Source organism: Ursus arctos, unplaced genomic scaffold, assembly GCF_023065955.2.
Source record: "Ursus arctos isolate Adak ecotype North America unplaced genomic scaffold, UrsArc2.0 scaffold_9, whole genome shotgun sequence".
Classification (NCBI taxonomy): Eukaryota; Metazoa; Chordata; class Mammalia; order Carnivora; family Ursidae; genus Ursus; species Ursus arctos.
In genome coordinates, this window is record NW_026623111.1 from 1,888,657 (window position 1) to 1,905,566 (window position 16,910).

At 62.1% G+C, this 16,910-nt stretch overlaps 1 protein-coding gene across 4 annotated transcripts in view; it reads left to right on the forward strand.

Annotated features, from left to right (window-relative positions):
* The window catches only part of SH3BP2 (SH3 domain binding protein 2), a 34,041-nt gene that overhangs the window by 14,633 nt on the left and 2,498 nt on the right, over window positions 1-16,910 (forward strand). For 2 of the 4 annotated variants that reach the window (XM_026486029.4, XM_026486030.4), the window contains 9 exons: window positions 32-82; window positions 9,273-9,412; window positions 10,322-10,424; window positions 11,732-11,849; window positions 12,170-12,240; window positions 12,675-12,763; window positions 12,998-13,066; window positions 14,717-15,371; window positions 16,683-16,794. In XM_026486029.4, coding sequence (XP_026341814.1) covers window positions 9,277-9,412; window positions 10,322-10,424; window positions 11,732-11,849; window positions 12,170-12,240; window positions 12,675-12,763; window positions 12,998-13,066; window positions 14,717-15,371; window positions 16,683-16,794 — 1,353 coding nt within the window. In that variant the 5' untranslated portion in view covers window positions 32-82; window positions 9,273-9,276. Of the gene's footprint in view, window positions 1-31; window positions 83-2,225; window positions 2,613-9,272; window positions 9,413-10,321; window positions 10,425-11,731; window positions 11,850-12,169; window positions 12,241-12,674; window positions 12,764-12,997; window positions 13,067-14,716; window positions 15,372-16,682; window positions 16,795-16,910 lie in introns of those variants that run through there. The other 2 variants (XM_026486028.4, XM_057309760.1) reach the window with 2 other exon arrangements.

Genomic DNA, 16,910 nt, shown 5'->3' on the forward strand with positions numbered 1-16,910 from the left:
AGTGAAAGCTCTCCCTCTCTCTTTTTCCCAGGCTGACCCTTGGCCCCTGCCTGGCCCTGCTGGCTGGCTCCCACCCATCCTGGTAAGTGCCCTACGTCCGGTAGGGTGGAGGGGTCCCCACGCCTGGCACTTTGAGGGGCCTGCCCTTAGGGTGGGGGGAGGAGCTGCAACTTGGGGAGGGTGGGGTAGAAGGCCAGAGCCGCCAGACTCGGGGCCCCAGTCCTGCCCCAGCCTCATGCGTCTTGCTGTGCGGATGCTGGTGTGGGGTCGTTTCCGTGGCTATTTCTACACACCGCACGAGGTCCTGGAGCTGCCGCTATTGGAGCGACCTCTGTTTTCAGGAAGGTAGATGGCGCCGTGATTTGCTGCAAGGGTCAAGTGGTGCCTCAGGAGGTAGGAGGGCACATGGAGAAACTGAGGCCTGGGAAGAGGAGCCTGCAGAGGTCACGGAGCAGCCCGGGACTCCTGACCTCAGCCTCCCATAGGGAAACTCAGGTTGGAGAAGGGGCCAACGTGGGTCTGACCGCATGGGAACGCCCTGGCTGCTGCCTTGACCGCAGGCCTCTTCGTCCATCCTTCTGTCCAGTGAGGGGCGGTACATCCCAGGGAGGGCTGGCTGGCTCCTGGTTCTTGTGCCGGCAGGTTCTCACCCCCACGCCTGTCCCCCAGCCTCCCTGGGCCTCAGCCACCTTGTGGCCCCTGGACTCCTCCCCACCCTGGATGTTGCCCTGAGCCCCTGTCCTGTCGTTGACATCCTCACCCCAGCCCCTCCCAGCACACCCCACCTCCTCTGTCAGACCTGGCCCCTTCTCTGGAGGCCTCCCCTGATCTAGCATTTGCTGGGCCTGCCACCTTCTCCCCACCCCATAGCCCCTTGAGGCCGAGGCCCCCACCCCAGCCCAGAACTGCCCCCCTGGCTTGTCCCGGCTGGATCATGGCCCAGGTGCTCCTTACCTGCTACTTTATCTCCACCCTCAGCACCCATTGCATAGACAAAGAAACTGAGGCTCAGAGGGGCTAAGTAGGTTGAGGCCACACAGCTGTCGCAGGATGGAGGTAGGCTGAGTGTCCAGTGTGCCTTGCTCTGGGGTCTATTATTCACCCTGGGCAGGCTGCAAAGGAGAGGAAGGGGGAGAAGCCCGCCTCTAAGCCTCTGTCTGCTGTGGCCAGCTTTCTGCCAAAGGCACAGTCTGCCCTCCGCCACCAGAGGGCACTGAGGCTGGCTCAGGCATGGGGAGGCCAGGGGGCCGTGCCCAGCCTGGGGGGAACTCAAACACAAAGCCTAAGCTCCCCACCCTCCAAGAGACAGCAGGCGGTCTGTGACTCCAAACAGTCCCCCAGGTGGCATGATGGCCTTGGCAGAGGCCTGGGGCTGTGGACAAAGTGGGAGATGGAGGTCCCCCCAGCCCGGGAGTTGCCCTTCTCCAGTGCCCCAACGACAAGTATGCAGGATGGCTGGGTGCCAGCATGGTCGATTGTGGGGGGCATGCCCCAGAAAACCTGCTGGACAAGACAGTTAGCAACTCCCGGGTACTCCGTGGTCTGTGTTCTCTCAAATCCTGCTGTGCGGGTCATCCTGGAGTGCTCCTTCCTTTGGCCTCCTGTCCTCTGTCGGACCCAAGCTCAGAACAGGAGAGGCAGGGGATGTGGGGGCTCAGTACCAAGCAGTCTGGGTTTGCATCCCTGCTCCCCAAATTTTTGGCTGTGGGTCTGGGCAGGGGAGGAAGCCCAACTTGGTGGGGCAGCGTAGGCCTGGCAGGGGCCCGAGTGGGACCTGGGGTGGGGCCTGGCGTTGGCAGCGCCCGCAGAGTGGTGATCCCCAGAGGCGTGTAAGCCCAGCTCGGCACGGAGGCTGTGCCTGGCAGGGGAGTGGGGGAGGCCGTGGTAGAGGAGGAAGGGAGGGTGAAGGGAAATGCCTGGGCCTAGGCCGGGAACCTGGTTCCTTGGTCTGTTGGGGTCAAAGGCAGACAGATGGAGGTAGTGAGCTCCCTGCCGGCTTCTTGGAGGAGGGAGGGGGCTTCTGGGGCCAAGGAGACAGAGTCTGACACCCCAGCTGTGAAGGGGCTTCATTGATTTGCTGGAAAGAAGCCAAGTCTGCAGAGGTGGCCATGGGAGTATGTCTCGGGGGACCAGCAGGGAGCTTCCTCCCAGGGGACGAAGCTGGCCTTGCCCTGCGGCCTGGAGAGCTGTGGTCTCTGACCACAGTATGGGATGAGAGGAGGGGTCGGCTGAAACTCCGCAGGCCTAACAGCACTGACGGAAGGTGCTGCCCTGGGTATCAGCTGGGCCTCAGGACCTTGGAGGGTAGAAGGCAGGAAGTGCTGGCTAGCCGGGGCTGCCCAAGGACCCGGCAACAGGAAGTGTCGAGTGGGGAGGAAGCCCTGGCGGCCACAGGCCCCAGATGTAGCAGGAGGCTGTCAGCAGGAGGGGGCTGTGGAGCTGGGTGGTGCTCAGAACAATGCCGGGGCATCAGGCCTCCCCTGCCTGGGGGAGGCAGGCTGCAGATCTGCCCTGCGCCCCCTGAATCCCATGGCCTCCCGGGGCCTCAGGACACCTGCCCCTAGCCCGTCCACAGATAGGAGCAGAGCCATGTGCCGGGTCACTGCTATCAGGTCAGTGGGGCTGCCCCGGGGAGTTGGGGCTTGGGAGGTGGCGCTGGCCCCGTGTTTGCAGGCTCCGGGGAGGCTGAGCTCTGGACTCTGGAGCTGACAGGCTGTGAGGAGAGCCCCGAGAGCCGGGTGGGGCCCCCTGGGAGCCCCACTGCCCCCCACCATGTGCGGCTCAGCCTGCGGTTGGCAGGGAGGTGGAGGCCCAGGTTGGGTCCCCACATACGCGGCAGGATGGCCTTGCCGTTTGGGTCCTATGTGATTGTGTATGTGTGTGTGTGTGCCTGGGGAGAGCGTGCTTAGGGTTCTGGCACAGAGCTGAGGGGCTCAGGGCTCTCCGTGTGAAGCCCAGGTCACGCCCTGTCCTGCTGGCATGGCTGCTCCTGGCCTCCGGCCTCCGTAGGAGATTGTTGGTTTTGATTCTCTTACGGAGAAAGATTCTGGGAAGGGGGGGGGACTGAAAGGGGAGAACAGATGGGCTGTGTGTGAGGCGCTGTGTGCCCACCGCCACCTAGTGCCTGCCGGGTGCCAGGCTGGGGGAGTGGCTGCCCCGTGTTTACTGGCTGTGTAACTTTGGGCAAGTTACTCAGCCTCTCAGACTCTCGATGTCTTCATCAGTGGCGTGGGGATGATGCTGGCTCACACGTCAGGGGGTGCTGGGATGATGACATGGGGGGATCCCTGAGAAGCACAGAGCCTGGCCAGTGGTGAGCGCCCAAGTGTGCTTCTCCCAGCCCCACTGTTCTAGTCTGTGCAGTGGGAGCAAAGCACCACGCCTGCGGGACTTAAGGAGCTGGCAGGTGGAACTCGGCCCTGGGCCCGTGCAGAGCTGGAGGGTGGTGACGATGACTCTGACCGATGCTTGGGCTGCCGGTCCAGGGCCTTGGGGGGAGGGGGACCCAGAAAGGGTCCCGTTAGCCTCTGGAGGCTGTGTGTGTGCTTACGAGGGAATGGATGAGTACGTACCAGTGTGCCCATAAATACGTGTGAGTATACAGTGCGCTGGAGTGTGTGGGAGAATGAGTGTTACGTCTAAGAATGAGTGAGTGTGTGAATGAGTACGTCCCCGAGTGTGTATGTGTGTGTAGAAGTGTGCCGTGAGTGTGTACGTGTGCGTGCGTGTGTATGATGAGTCAGACTGCGTGTGTGTGTGTGTGTGTGAATGAGTGCACTCGGGGACCCCAGCCCCACTGTGTCCTGCAGTTCCGGGACCGATCTGGTCAGCACTGACGGGAACCCTCTGACTCTGCGGTCACTCGAGGCGCCAGCTCCCTCACCACAGCCAGGGCTGTGTCTGTGGGTGTGAAAAAGGACAGCCATGGGAGCTTGGCCTCCAGGGCCCCTGCTCTGCTCTTGTGCACAGGCTCGCACCCGTGCACACGCATGCACACACACCGACGCACACACGCACAGCCTGTCTGAGCACACTGCCTGACACACCGACTGGGGGTGCAGAGCCTCAGCTCACATGCGGGCGTGTGCAGGGGTGACCACACACTGCTGGGGCTCACAGCTGCATGGGGGGTGGGACCCGCCGAGCCTGTGCTTCATGGAACTCGAAGAGGGCTGTCTGTGGGCCAGAGTGGTGTTCACCCATCTGCTCTGCCCCGTCCCTGCACCTCAGGCCTCCGGTCACCCGGACTAATCTCAGCTTTAAGAGAAGGTCAGGGGGGAGTGCAGGAGCAGAGAGCAGAGCGTGTGCCTGGGGCAGCTGCCTTTGCTAGTGCACACGGGGCACACAAAGATGACACACCTTCCGGAAGGGTTCATGGAGCCCAGCAGCCACCACCATGCTGGGCACTTAACACCCACCTTTGTGTCATCAGAATCCTGCCCCAGACAGCTCCTCTGAGGTGCAGGGAACAGAGCCCCTCCCAGCATGGCAAGCTAGCGCGGCCCCTGCTGCCAGCTCACTGGGCGGCCTTGGTACCCTCCTCCGCAGGGATAGATGCCCTGAGGGGTGTTGGGGTGCTGTGAAGACTGGACTCTGTGCCCACTTTAAATGAGAGGAAGCAGAGGCTCAGTGGAGGATAGGCCTGGTGGGATTGGAGCCCAGGCCTCCAGCACTCTCCCTGACAGCTCCCACCCAGGGTGGCTCAGCGGGCACCCACCCCCTACCCCCAGCACAGGAAGGGGCCCCCACTGCTGTGTCTGCCCATGAAGAAGAAGGGACTGAAGCTTCCTGCTGATGAGCCCATGGGATGAGTGAGCGGTGTTTAACTGTCTGGGTGCTGGGCGACACCATGAACTTAGAGAGAGGTGGCCAGGGAGGCCAGGCTGGCCAGGAGTATGGGTGTTTCTTGGGGACTCCCCTCAATTTCCCAGGCACCAGCGGAGCTGGAGTCTTTGAGTTGGACTGAAAGTCCCCAAAAGCTGCGTGGTCATCTCAGTCACCACGGCCCGTCATCACCCCTACCCTCAGCCACCATTTCCTTCCCTTTTCTGTTCCATCCTGGCCTGGCACTCGGCTCTTGGTCAGGTGCCAACCCAGCTCACCCACTGGTGCAGGGCAGAGCCAGGTAGGGTGCGAGTCTTTGGGGGCATCAGGATGGGTTTCCCCCGGATGGTCCATCCTCTGGAAAGGAGCAGAGGGTATTGGGATCTGTCCCTGAAGCGAGGACGGTACTAGGAGAGGTGAAGGTGAGCACAACCTAAGTCAGTCACCACCACCCCCCCCCCCACGCCCAAGGTCGGGCTGGCTGCCCGAGAGCCCTCATCCTGCCCACAGAGAGACTGTGGCCGAGCAAGAGCGAGGCTCTCATAGGCCTATACCTGCCTGGCCACTGAGCTGAGCTAGAGTGGGGCTGTAAATTGTCCTAACTCCTCCCCTCCAATTTCCCCCAGGTGCGGAGCAAGAAGTGGTGGGTTCCTTCCATCCTCACAGTAGATGCCCCTGCCCCAACAGACATGCCAGGTCTCCTTACAGATTGGGGAGGATGCAGTATGCCAGGGCGGGGGCTATATTTTGGCATTCTGTGCCTGCCAGGCAAGTGCAGTCCCTACCACCCACTGAGCTGGTGCGGATAGGGAACAGTGACAAGCTGTGTGGTCAGTGTTATGTGGAGGGAAAGCTGTGCTAGCCCCACGGAGGGACATAGGACTCCCTAGAGGTCAGGGAAGACCACCTGAAAGAGGGGACACTTGAGCTAACTCTCATTTTTGGACTGTTCACTGCTAGTATGTAGAAGTATGACTTGTTTTTGTGTATTGATCTTATATCCTGCTATCTCGTTTATTAGTTCTAATCACTTTTTAGTGGGTTCCCTGGTATTTTTTGTATACATAACCATCTACTTATTTATTTCCAATCTGTATATCTTTATTTCTTTTTCTTGCCTAATTGCACCGGCTAGCAGCTCTGGTGCAGGTTGAATAGAAACACCAAGAGCAGATGTCTTTGCCTTGTCCCTGTTCTTAGGGGAAAGCTTTCAGTCTTTTACCATTGAGGGTGATGTTGGCTGTGGGGTTTTCATAAACACCGTTTACTGTGTTGAGGAAGTTTTCTCCTACTCCTAGTTTGTTGAGTGTCGTTCCTATCATGAAAGATTGTCAGATTTTGTCAAATGCTTTTTCCGTGTCTGTTGAGATAATTCTGTGGTTTCTGTCTTTTTTTTAATTGGTATGATATATTATAATCATTGAATTTTAAGTGTTACCCTTGTATTCCTGGGATATATCACACCTAACATGGTGTAGAATCCTTTTTACATGCTGCTGAATTCAATTTGCTAGTATTTTGGTGAGCATTTTTTTTAGAGGAGGGAGGGAAAGAAGGGGGAACGGGCAGAGAGAGAAAATCTTAAGCAGGCTCCATGCCCAGCATGGAGCCTGACATGGGGCTCAATCTCACAAGAGATCATGACCTGAGCTGAAATCAAGAGTCTGACACTTAACTGACTGAGCTACCCAGGCACCCCTTGATGAGGATTTTGACATCTATGATCATAAGGGTTATTGGTCTGTAGTTTACTTGTGATGTCTTTGGTTTTGGTATCAGGGTAATGCTGGCCTTATAGAGTGCGTTCCTTCCTCTTCTACTTTTGGAGGAGTTAATGATGATTTGTTCATTCAAACCAATTCTTGGGGGCTGAGTGAGTTTGTTTGCACCTGCAGCCGGTGGAAACTGTGGACTGTAGGCTGGAGGTGGTGCTTGGTGGTTTTGGGTCCTGGATTCAGGAGCCACGGGGTCTGGATGGGACAGATACGAGGGAGGTGGAGAGCAGGAAGAGAGCCCCTGAGAAAGATCCATGGGGGCTGGATCTGGAAAGGCCAAGTGTGCATGATGAGGCCCTGGAGATCTGGAAGAGTGGTGATGGGAATGGCACGTGTGGGTGGGGGAGAACTGCTAAGTGGAGGTGATGGGGAGAGAATGGAAGCTGGGGAGGGAACTGAGACAAGGGGATGGTTGCTGCCCAGAGGTGGTCAGGAGGCAGAATGCTTTGGGGGCCAGCAAGGCCATCACCCGCCTTTGGCCATCCTGGGGTCTCCTAGGAGAGGAGCCCACATCTACCCAAGCAGGTGGGAGCTGCCAAGGACTGGACCTCTGGCCCTGCAGGGAATGGGGGGGGGGGGTGTGGAGACCCGTGGCGGCAGATGGGTGAAGCAACCTGCCTTAGAGGGGGCAGGAGGTCCCACAGACCCACCTGAGTAGAGGTGATGGGGAGAGACCCACCCGGAGCCCCAGTACCTGGCAGCCAGACCCGCTTCATCCCGGCCGCAACCCTGGGAGGCCGGGCTGCCCTCACCCCCGTTGGCGGAGGCGCCGACGGAGGCTCAGGGAAGACAAGCCCCTCGCCGAACAGCGCTCTTGGCCGGGAGCCTGGCGGGCTCGGGGGTGCTGGCCTCTGGGCCGCGCCCCGCGCCGCCGTCTTCCAGGAGCCGCTGGGGAAACTGAGGCCCCTCTCGCGGGGTGGGGGAGGTCGGAACGCTGGGTCCCCACCTGCCGCGCCCGCCCCGCCCGCGAGGGGAGGAGCCGGCGGCCGCGGGGCCGGGGGGCGCGGCGGCGGCGGCGGGGCGCGCGGCATGGCGGGTGCGGGGCGCGGGCGGCCGGGCTGGGGCGGGCGGGGGGAGGGCGCGGGGGGGCCCGGCCCGGGGCCGTGTCGCTGCGCGCAGGGGCGGCGGGCCGCCGCGTGGACGCCGTGAGTACCGAGCCCGGAGCCCGAGAGTGGCTTCCTGGGGGAACAAAGGCGGGCGTGCGCTGGGCGGGGCGCGGGGGCTCCGTCCCGGGCAGCAGGCTCGGGGGGCCGGGGCCGTGCCTTTGTTCCGAGCCTCGCTGTGGGCGGGGGCCCGGGCCCCGGGGCTGGTCTTGTGCGCAGGGAGCCGGAGGGGGGCAGCCCGGTCCCTGCAGGAGGTTTGGTGGAGGATGCTGCTTGCATCTTGTGTGTGTTTTTGGGAAGGGGGCTGTAGTGGCAGGAGTCCCAGTGGACAGGGCCCCTGGGTATGACCCTGGTTGCAACACTGGTGACTCAGTGGGACACAGACCGCACGCGGGGTTGACAGTCCAGGTCCACTGGGGCCCCAGGAAGGACCAGGTACCAGGTTCAGTGGGGGCAGGTACAGGTGAAACAGTGTGTGTGTGGGGGGGGTAGTGGTGCTGTTCAGAGGGGCCAGTTGTGGGGCGGGGGGGGGGGGTTGGAGGGGAGTGTTCCGAGTATGACTGGCCATTCGAATGCCTCCCAGAAGACGGGACACTGAACCTGGGTCTTGAAGGATGAGTAGGAGTTCTTGTGAGAAGGGAGAGTGGTCAGTCGTTCTAGACAGAGGCCAAGTGTGAAACAGCCTGGCGTGTTTCAGGGAGAATGGCTAGTATGAGTAGGAGGCTGGAAAGGCCGGGGGGGGGGGGGTGCTGCTGTTGGGGACACAGGGTGGATACCAGTCAACCCACCTGATGGTCATCATGGCCACTGCTGACAAGCGTGTGCTGCGTCCCAGGCTGTGTCCACTCTGTGCTCCCATTTTACAGCTCGAACAACTACGGCCTAGGGATCCCCAGAGAGCCAAGCCAGGATGGGAACTAGGGACCCAGGGCTACCTGCTTTCCTCCTTCCTGGTCTCAGGCCCTTAAGAAAGGGATGGACAGAAGCTGGCTAAGGGCAGGCAGGAATGGAGGGTGGGGCATTCGGGCCATGTCCCTCATCCCTTCCTTTCTCAGGGTCAGAGATGATGGAGAGGATGCCCATGGCCTGCCCTAGCCCCTGTACCTCTTTAAGTCCATTAAGTTGTGATCCTAGTCACCTCCCCCTGGAAGCCCTCCCTGGCAGGCTCCATCATAGGCTCACCCGCCATGCAGACAGGGCGGTTATGACCTCAGGTCTGACTTACCTGGGCCAATGGTTTCTTGAATTCACTCACTGCTGTCCCCTGGCCCCCATGGGGCCGTGAGTTCAGCAGGTGTGTGAAGGAACACACTCTGTTCTCAGGGTCCCTGGGGCCCAGGTGTGTGGCCAGATAGACCAGGGGCTGACCAAGTGGACCAGGTGGCCCTTTCTTTCCCTGGGGTCCCACCTGGAAGCCAGGGGCCTCCTAAAGGCTCCTTACCCCTTGCTGCCTTGACCCTTCATGCTGTCTCCAGGACCTCGGCAGTGTCTCCCACTGCCTACCTCCAGCTAAGCTGTCTTCTGTTCCCAGGTCCTGGCTGAGATGTGTCTCCTTTCCCTTTTTTTGCAGCTTCATGGCGGCTGAGGAGATGCACTGGCCTGTCCCGATGAAGGCCATTGGTGCCCAGAACTTGCTAACCATGCCCGGGGGCGTGGCCAAGGCTGGCTACCTGCACAAGAAGGGCGGCACCCAGCTGCAGTTGCTCAGATGTGAGTCCTCTGGGTGGCAGGGAGCATGATGCGAGGATATGGGGATGGGGCTGAGCTCCAGCCCTGCGGCCCCACTGCCCTGTTGGACCTCTGTGGGCAAGCAACCTGTCTCTCTGAGCCTCTGCTCAGACGTGGTGGGCCCTCCAGAGTTTTCCTTCCCTGCATGGTGGCCAGCACCCCCTGGGGGACCTGAGGTCAGCCTCCTCATTACCTAGGACTGTGGGATGATTTGGGGTGCTACTGCAAAATGGAGACAGGATGGGCATTTGGTGCACAGTGCTGACCAGCGGTCTGGGGGAGCCTCCATCTGCAGCCAGGGTCTGGGGGCCTTGGGTGGCCTGGTAGGTCTGGCCTTGCACCATCTAGTGGGTGTTCAGCGAGTTGGTCGGTCACCCAGCCCGCAAGGAACTGAGATCCAGCTGGGTGCTGGCCCTCCGGAGCTGCATGAGGCCAAGGCTCTGGTCCCTCGGCCAGCAGGTTGGCAGAAAGTGGGAGCCCCCAGGTCTGGGAGATGCCCAGTCGTCAAGACATTGGAGGCCAAAGAACATCAGGGCCTTGCCTGTCGCTCTGACCGGGCACGAGCTCCCCATGCTATGGCCTCTGGCCCTGGCTTTGCCTTTCCTTGAGCCAGCCCAGCTGGTCAAGGTCTCCTGCTGCCCCGGGTGTGGTCAGGCTGCCTTGGGGGTGGTGCTCTGGGGCCGGTCAGCCTGCCCATGGATTGCTCACATTTGGCCCCACAGTGGACTCCTAGTGAGGGGGCAGCATGCTAGCCCAGCTCCCTCGCCTTCCACGTAGTGGGGTTCAAAGGCCGGAGGTCTGCCCTCCGTCACCCGGGGCCTCTGGGAATGGCCCCCCGATGGGGTCTGCCCCGCAGCCCGTCGAGGCTCAGCCTCTGCCTGCCACCCTCAGGGCCCCTGCGCTTCGTCATCATCCACAAGCGCTGCCTCTACTACTTCAAGAGCAGCACGTCTGCCTCCCCGCAGGGCGCCTTCTCGCTGAGCGGCTATAACCGGTAAGTGCCCGCTGCCCGCGCCCCGCAGAGCCCTGGCCAGGCCTGCCCCTCATTCCCGCCCACGGGAGTCCAGGCTATCTTGAGACGGCTCCCACCCCACCCCTTCGGATCGTGTCCAGCCTCTCCCACGCCCTCTCGGCCTCTGTGTGGCCTCCTCACCGTCTTCCGCAGGCCTTCGCAAGGGCCTGGAGCAAGGCTGGGGGCTTCCTGCTCTCTTCCCGGCAGAGCCTCCAGAGTCCCCGTTCGGCCACCACTCCATCGCCCTGCTCAGCCAGCAGCCTCTACTACCATAGCCTCCTTCCAAGGGGCCAGGCACCAACTCCACCTCAGGCCTCCCTGGCTTCGGGGCCTCCTAGGCTGGGGCCAGTTCCTTGCTTTACACGTGCCGTGGGCTGGGTCCATCCAGCAAGTGCCTCCCTGCTAATGGGCAGGTGGGCGCTGGGCCAGAGCCTTCTAGATGGGATGGGGAGTGCCGGCAAGGTAGGGCCCATCAGCCCCACTTGGGCCCACTCCACAGCACTGGGCGCCTGCAGTGCAGGGGTGAAGTAGGACTTCTGGGCTCTGGGTTTTCGTGTCACATCGTGGGCCCGGCACCCCGCCGCATGAGTCTGTGCCTCCCAACTCCCTGGCAGGGCCCAGTCCCTCCTGCCTTTGAGGACCTGAAGGTCCCCTGTTGGGCAGGACTGAGTGACTCAAGGCTTTGGCTTGTACCCCGGTCACAAGCTCAGTGAGTGGGGCCTTGCCCAGGCGCCCAGCCCAGTGCCAGGCCCCCAGGCTAACTGGGACACTGCTAGGATGGGAGGAGCCTGGAGGGCCTTGTGGTTCAGAGCTCTGGGGTCCTCTGGGGAGGGATGTTTCCCTTCCCCTCAGCCTGGTGGATGCGCACCCTTGCCCTGCGGGTTGGGCACACCTGCCCCAGGCACCTGGCCCGGTGGGGCTCCCCCATGGTAAACTTTGTGATCGCTATAGAGCAGCCACAGTAAGTCGTGTCCCTCCAGTGCTCTCCAGGATGCCCTACAGGGGCAGCGGGGGCAGGGCAGAGGCTGACATGTTCTGGCCCCCAACAGGCAGGCCTGCTGAGGTGGGCAGGTGGCGTCCCGGTAGAGGGGCACTGGTGGGCAGCAAGGGTGAAGTGTCCTTGCCTACACGCTTCCCTCTGCCTGAAGCATCTAGGCCTTTGGCCTGGAGCATCTGCAAGGTGGACCGTCCAGACCTGCCTGCATCCTTGGGGGCACCGTGGGTGCGGGGCACCAGGACCCGTCCAGGCTGTGCTGACCAGAGGGTGACCGCCGGCTCTGTGCCCTCAGGGTGATGCGGGCAGCTGAAGAGACAACGTCCAACAATGTCTTCCCCTTCAAGATAGTCCACATCAGCAAAAAGCACCGCACGTGGTTCTTCTCGGCCTCCTCTGAGGACGAGCGCAAGGTGAGCCTGCCTTCACGGGTGGTGGGCTCGCAGGGCCACTGTCCAGGCCCGGGAGGGCTGTGGCAGGGACGTGGAGCTGGGCGAGTGCTGCTCCCGGTGCCCGTCCTCAAGCCCACGGCCTGGTACCAGCACCACGCACTCAGACGCTGTCTCAGGAAGAGCTCTGGATGGGCTGAGGTGGGGCCAGAGCCCCAGGAAGGCCCCAGGGGTCGTCTCCCTGACCTTCGTGCAGACCAGCCCCGGCGGTGAGGGAGATGGGGCGAGGGGGGAGCCCTGCCCTGGGCAGCACCTCACCCACTACCGCCCTGACTGACCCACAGAGCTGGATGGCTTTGCTGCGCAAGGAGATTGGCCACTTCCACGAGAAGAAGGAGTTGCCCCTGGACACCAGGTGGGCCTGGGCATGGGGGAGGGCGTTGTGTTGCCGGGGCCACTGGGCTTGACGTGGGTGCTTACCTCCCGCCTCTGGGAGCTTGGCCCGGAGCGTGCGTGTGTGCGTGTGTGTGTGTGTGCACGCGCATGCAGCCATTGGTAGTTTCTGCGGGGCAGGTGGGGATGTGGGGCCAGCCCTGAAGCCTGGGCCTGTCTGGTCAGGCAGGGGTGTGGCAGGGAGGCACCACGGCCTCCGTCCCGGGGTCTGTGTTTATCACCCTGAGGAGCTTATTCGAGTGTGTGTCTTTTCTTGCTTTGTGTGTGTCCGTGTCTGTGTGTGTGTCTGTGCATGAGTTCCGTGTCCGAGGGTGTGCGTGTGTATCCATATGTGTGAGTGCAAAGGAACTCCCCCGGCCCAGTGCTCACCGCCCCCCACCCCTGCCCCCCTCTCAGTGACTCCAGCTCAGACACAGACAGCTTCTATGGTGCAGTCGAGCGGCCTGTGGACATCAGCCTCCCCCCGTACCCCACGGACAATGAGGGTGAGGCCCGTCTCTGCGTACCCTGCCCCACCGCCTCTCTACACCCGGCCACTGACACCAGGGAGGGGAGGCATATCTGGCTGTCTTCGGCAGCCAGCCTGGGTCCTAGGTTCATACCCTGCCCTGTGCCTCCCTGACTCCTGGCTGCCAGTGTTCCAAGGGCCCCTGCCCCACCACTGCTGGGTGCAGCTGGACCTGGGTGCCCCTGGGTCTGACCCTCGGTCTACCTCACAGACTATGAGCATGAGGACGAAGACGACTCGTACATGGAGCCTGACTCCCCTGAGCCCGTGGAGCTGGAGGGTAGGTGGGCGACCCTTGAGCCTAGTGGGCCCATGGAACTGGAATCCGGAGTAGAGCCCCTCCCAGGCTGGGAGTGCTGGCCTGAGGACTGCACTGGGTGGCCTCAGTTTCCCTTGTGTGGCCCAAGAATTAGGAGGAACAGAAGAGGTGTATACTCTGGCTGGCTCTGCTCACCTGATCCCCCACCCTCCACAGGTAGCCCAGGATGGAAGGGGGGTGGTGATTTGCAAATTAGTGAGGTGGGGGGGCCCACACATGTGATGCTGAGCCAGGAGTGGTCCTGGGGGCTGAGAGTGGGAAAGGAGGGACATTGAGGGGTGGGTGGGTTCAAGGCAGGGCCTGCTCCCTGTGGCTGACAGACCCTGGAGCACCTCTAGGCTGGCCTGTCCCTTACCCACCCACCCCCACCCAACCTCCCAAAGCGTGTCACCTAGCAAGGGAGAAGGGCATGTATCAGGCATCACATATGTGTCCCAGCGAAGCGTAGAGCCAGATGGGAGAGGGCTATGCCTCTGTCCTGCCATCTGTCCCATCCCACTATCCCTTCCACTGTCCTGGGGACTTGGGACAATGCCTCTACCCCTGGCCTCCCTGTTCTTCTGCCTCCTCCTCCAATGACCTTGTCCTCTGCCCTCCCCAGCCCTCCCCCCCCTCAAGTGCAGCAAGTCCAGCTCCCTTCCCTCCTCCTGGTCCCCTCCCTCTGGGGCCACCATCAGCACCTGTGGGCCATGTGCCTCAACCTCCTATGGCTCCAGCCCATGTCCATCTGCCCCGCCCCTGAACTGTGGCCATGTGTGGCTGGAGATGAGCACGTGGCTGGAGATGAGCGTGTGGGGGCCTCACTTTGCTCCTAGCTGTGCACCTCCAGGGCCAGTGCCTGCACACTCCCTCCCCACCCTTCCAAGTCCCCACTCCAAGCAGGCTTTCCCCGCCTTCTCCCCAAAACATCTCCTGTTAGGGTTCCAGTGGCCTCCCCATTCTCCAGTGTAGCACTCAGCACCAGTGAGTCGAGCTGTACGTGGCCTGGTCTTTCCCCCTGCTCCTCAGCTGCCCCGCTCAGCACCAGGCTCCTTGTGCTCCGGGTCCCCTCCCCACTCACTCAGCCACACACCGGCCCCTTAATGCCGTCCGCACGAGCTGGGCCACCCCAGGACTCAGGCCTTGCCCACTCCTTTCCTGGCAGTCTTAGGCCACCGGGACAGCTGGTGTCACGAGAGCCTGTTGACTCCACTGGCCTCTCCAGCCAGCATCTCCCCTTGCCCTCCAGACCTGCGCCTGACGGCCCACCCCACACTTCCTCACCTCCCCTTGCCCTCCAGACCTGCACCCGACGGCCATCCCACACTCCCTCAATGTTCTTACAGCATGAGCAAACGCAACCCTCATCTTCTTCCCGGTCTGCTCCTGTCTGTCCTCCTCACCTCTCTTAGTGGGAATCACGGCCTCCCCTTGCTGAGGCGAGTCCTCAGAGTCCTCCTTGCCTCTTCCCTCTCAGCTCCACTTCTGGGAAGCTGATGGCTCAGGAAGCTTATGCAGGCTGCACATGGAGGGGGATGAGGAAGGCCACGGGGTACAGGTTGGTGGTGTTGGTGGTCACCTAGCCTCCAGCAGGTGACATTTGATCACTGAGTGGGTCTCTTTGCTCTGCAGACACCCTGACCCACCCGCCGGCCTACCCCCCGCCTCCTGTGCCCATACCCAGGAAGCCAGCCTTCTCCGACATGCCCCGTGCTCACTCGTTTGCCTCCAAGGGCCCGAGCCCTCTGCTGCCACCCCCACCCCCTAAGCGTGGCCTCCCTGATGCTAGCCCGGCTCCCGAGAACTCCAAGAGGGACCTGCTGGGCCTGAGGCGGCCTGAGCCTGGCCCCAGGGTGCCCGTGGCCTCCCGGAGAATGAGTGACCCCCCGCTGGGCCACCTGCCAACCACGCCCAGCCTCCGGAAACCCCCTTGCTTCCGTGAGAGCGCCAGCCCCAGCCCAGAGCCCCGGGTCCCCAGCCATGGGACTGGCTCTGCCTCCAGCCCTGCCGCTGTGGCCACTGCCTCCTCTAGGAACTGTGACAAGCTCAAGTCCTTCCATCTGTCCCCCCGGGGGCCACCCACGCCTGAGCCTCCACCCGTGCCTGCCAACAAGCCCAAGTTCTTAAAGATGGCTGAAGAGGCCCCCTCAGGGGAGGCAGCCAGGCCCAGACTCTTTGTGCCCCCGGTGGCCCCCAGGCCTCCTGTGCTGAAGCTGCCCATGCCTGAGGCCGCAGCCAGGCCAGCGGTCCTGCCGAGGACAGAGAAGCCACCCCTCCCCCACCTGCAGTGAGTTGACTTGGCGCTGGTGCCCCTGGGACCCCTCCCCAGCTGGTGGGTTCTCGTGCTGGCGCCCTGGCCTGTCCGTGTCCACGATGGGGGCCAGGCGGCCATAGCACAGGAGCAGGAAGGCTCCTCGATGGCCTCAGCCCGCTGAGGCTGAGTAGCGTCCCCTGCACCTGCCCCACCCTCACCCTAGAGGAATGTCCAACCTCGTGGGTGGTGGGCCTAGAGCCCATCGCTGTCTGGGGAGCAGTGGGCAAGAGGGTCTTTGGGGAAACAGGCCTCCCAGAGCCCTTGCTGGACAATCTGAGGACCCTCCAGGGTCAATGGAAGGGCCTTCAGGGCCCACCGCCCACTCTGGGATAGATGGTTGTGGAATGGGAGGAGCTTGGGCCACTTGGGTCACTTGGGTCACTTGGAGCCAGCATGCCTCTGCGGGCCCTGCTGACCTGGAACTGTCCGGTCCTGCCTGGGGCTCTTGAGCCTCCAAGGCTGCCTCTGTGCTCTTCCTGGTTGGGCAATTGCCAGAATGTGGAGAATGTCGGTGACTCACCCTTGAGGTCTCCTGGAAACACTTTCTTCTTCATTGCTGGGCGGTACTGGGGGTGGTGTGTCCCCCCCACTCGCACAGTGTCATTCAGACTGACAGCCTGTGGTCAGAGATGTCTGGGGCCCCAAACCGTGACTGTTCTGGGTGCCACAGGGGTGAGCCTTGAACGGCGTGCTAACCCAATATTCCCTGAACGCTTTTGACCTTGGCAGCCTTCTCCCCAGGACTGTCAGCTCTGCTGCCTGAGGGAGGGCGCCATGTGATGGTTCCGTTTCACGAGGGGCCGCCATGGTGCAGACTGGGTCAGTTTGTGGAGAGCTATAGGGCTGCGTGTGCCGGGGCTGATCACCGGGGGCACAGCCTCCGCCACAGCCCAGTGTGGGCTCAGTCTATTCACGTCATCTACTCTCTGTGGCTCTGGGAGGGGCGTGACTTGGCCAAGGCCACATTGCTGGTTAGCTGCAGAGCTGGGGCTAAGCCCCCCAACCTGGGGCCTTCTCCCACAGTGTCCAGAGCACTTGTCTATGCTATGACGACACCAGCGTTTAGGCCCCCACCACCCTCTTGCCAGTGGCATTGGCAGCCCTGAGCCCCGTTCAGGCTTCCAGGCCTCAGACGAGTCCTGTCACCCCAGGGCAGTCGACACGGGCCTGTTTCAGGGCTCTCTGGTCTGGGCCTTTGACAACCATCGGGGTGAATGGGGGTGGTGGGAAGAGGGTGGAGGGCTGTGACAATGATGTGCCTTCTTCTCCTTGCTCCCCTCCCAGGAGGTCACCCCCTGATGGGCAGAGTTTCAGGAGTTTCTCCTTTGAAAAGCCCCGACGGCCTTCGAAGTCCGACAGTGCTGGTGGGGAGGACTCTGACGAGGACTATGAGAAGGTGGGGCCAGGGGAAGAGCCCAGCTCGCAGCAGCGGGTGGGTGGCTGTGGGAGAGCCACTGGCCAGGGCGGCCCCTCACTGGGCGTCTTGAGTGAGGAGCCCCCAGGATGCTGGAG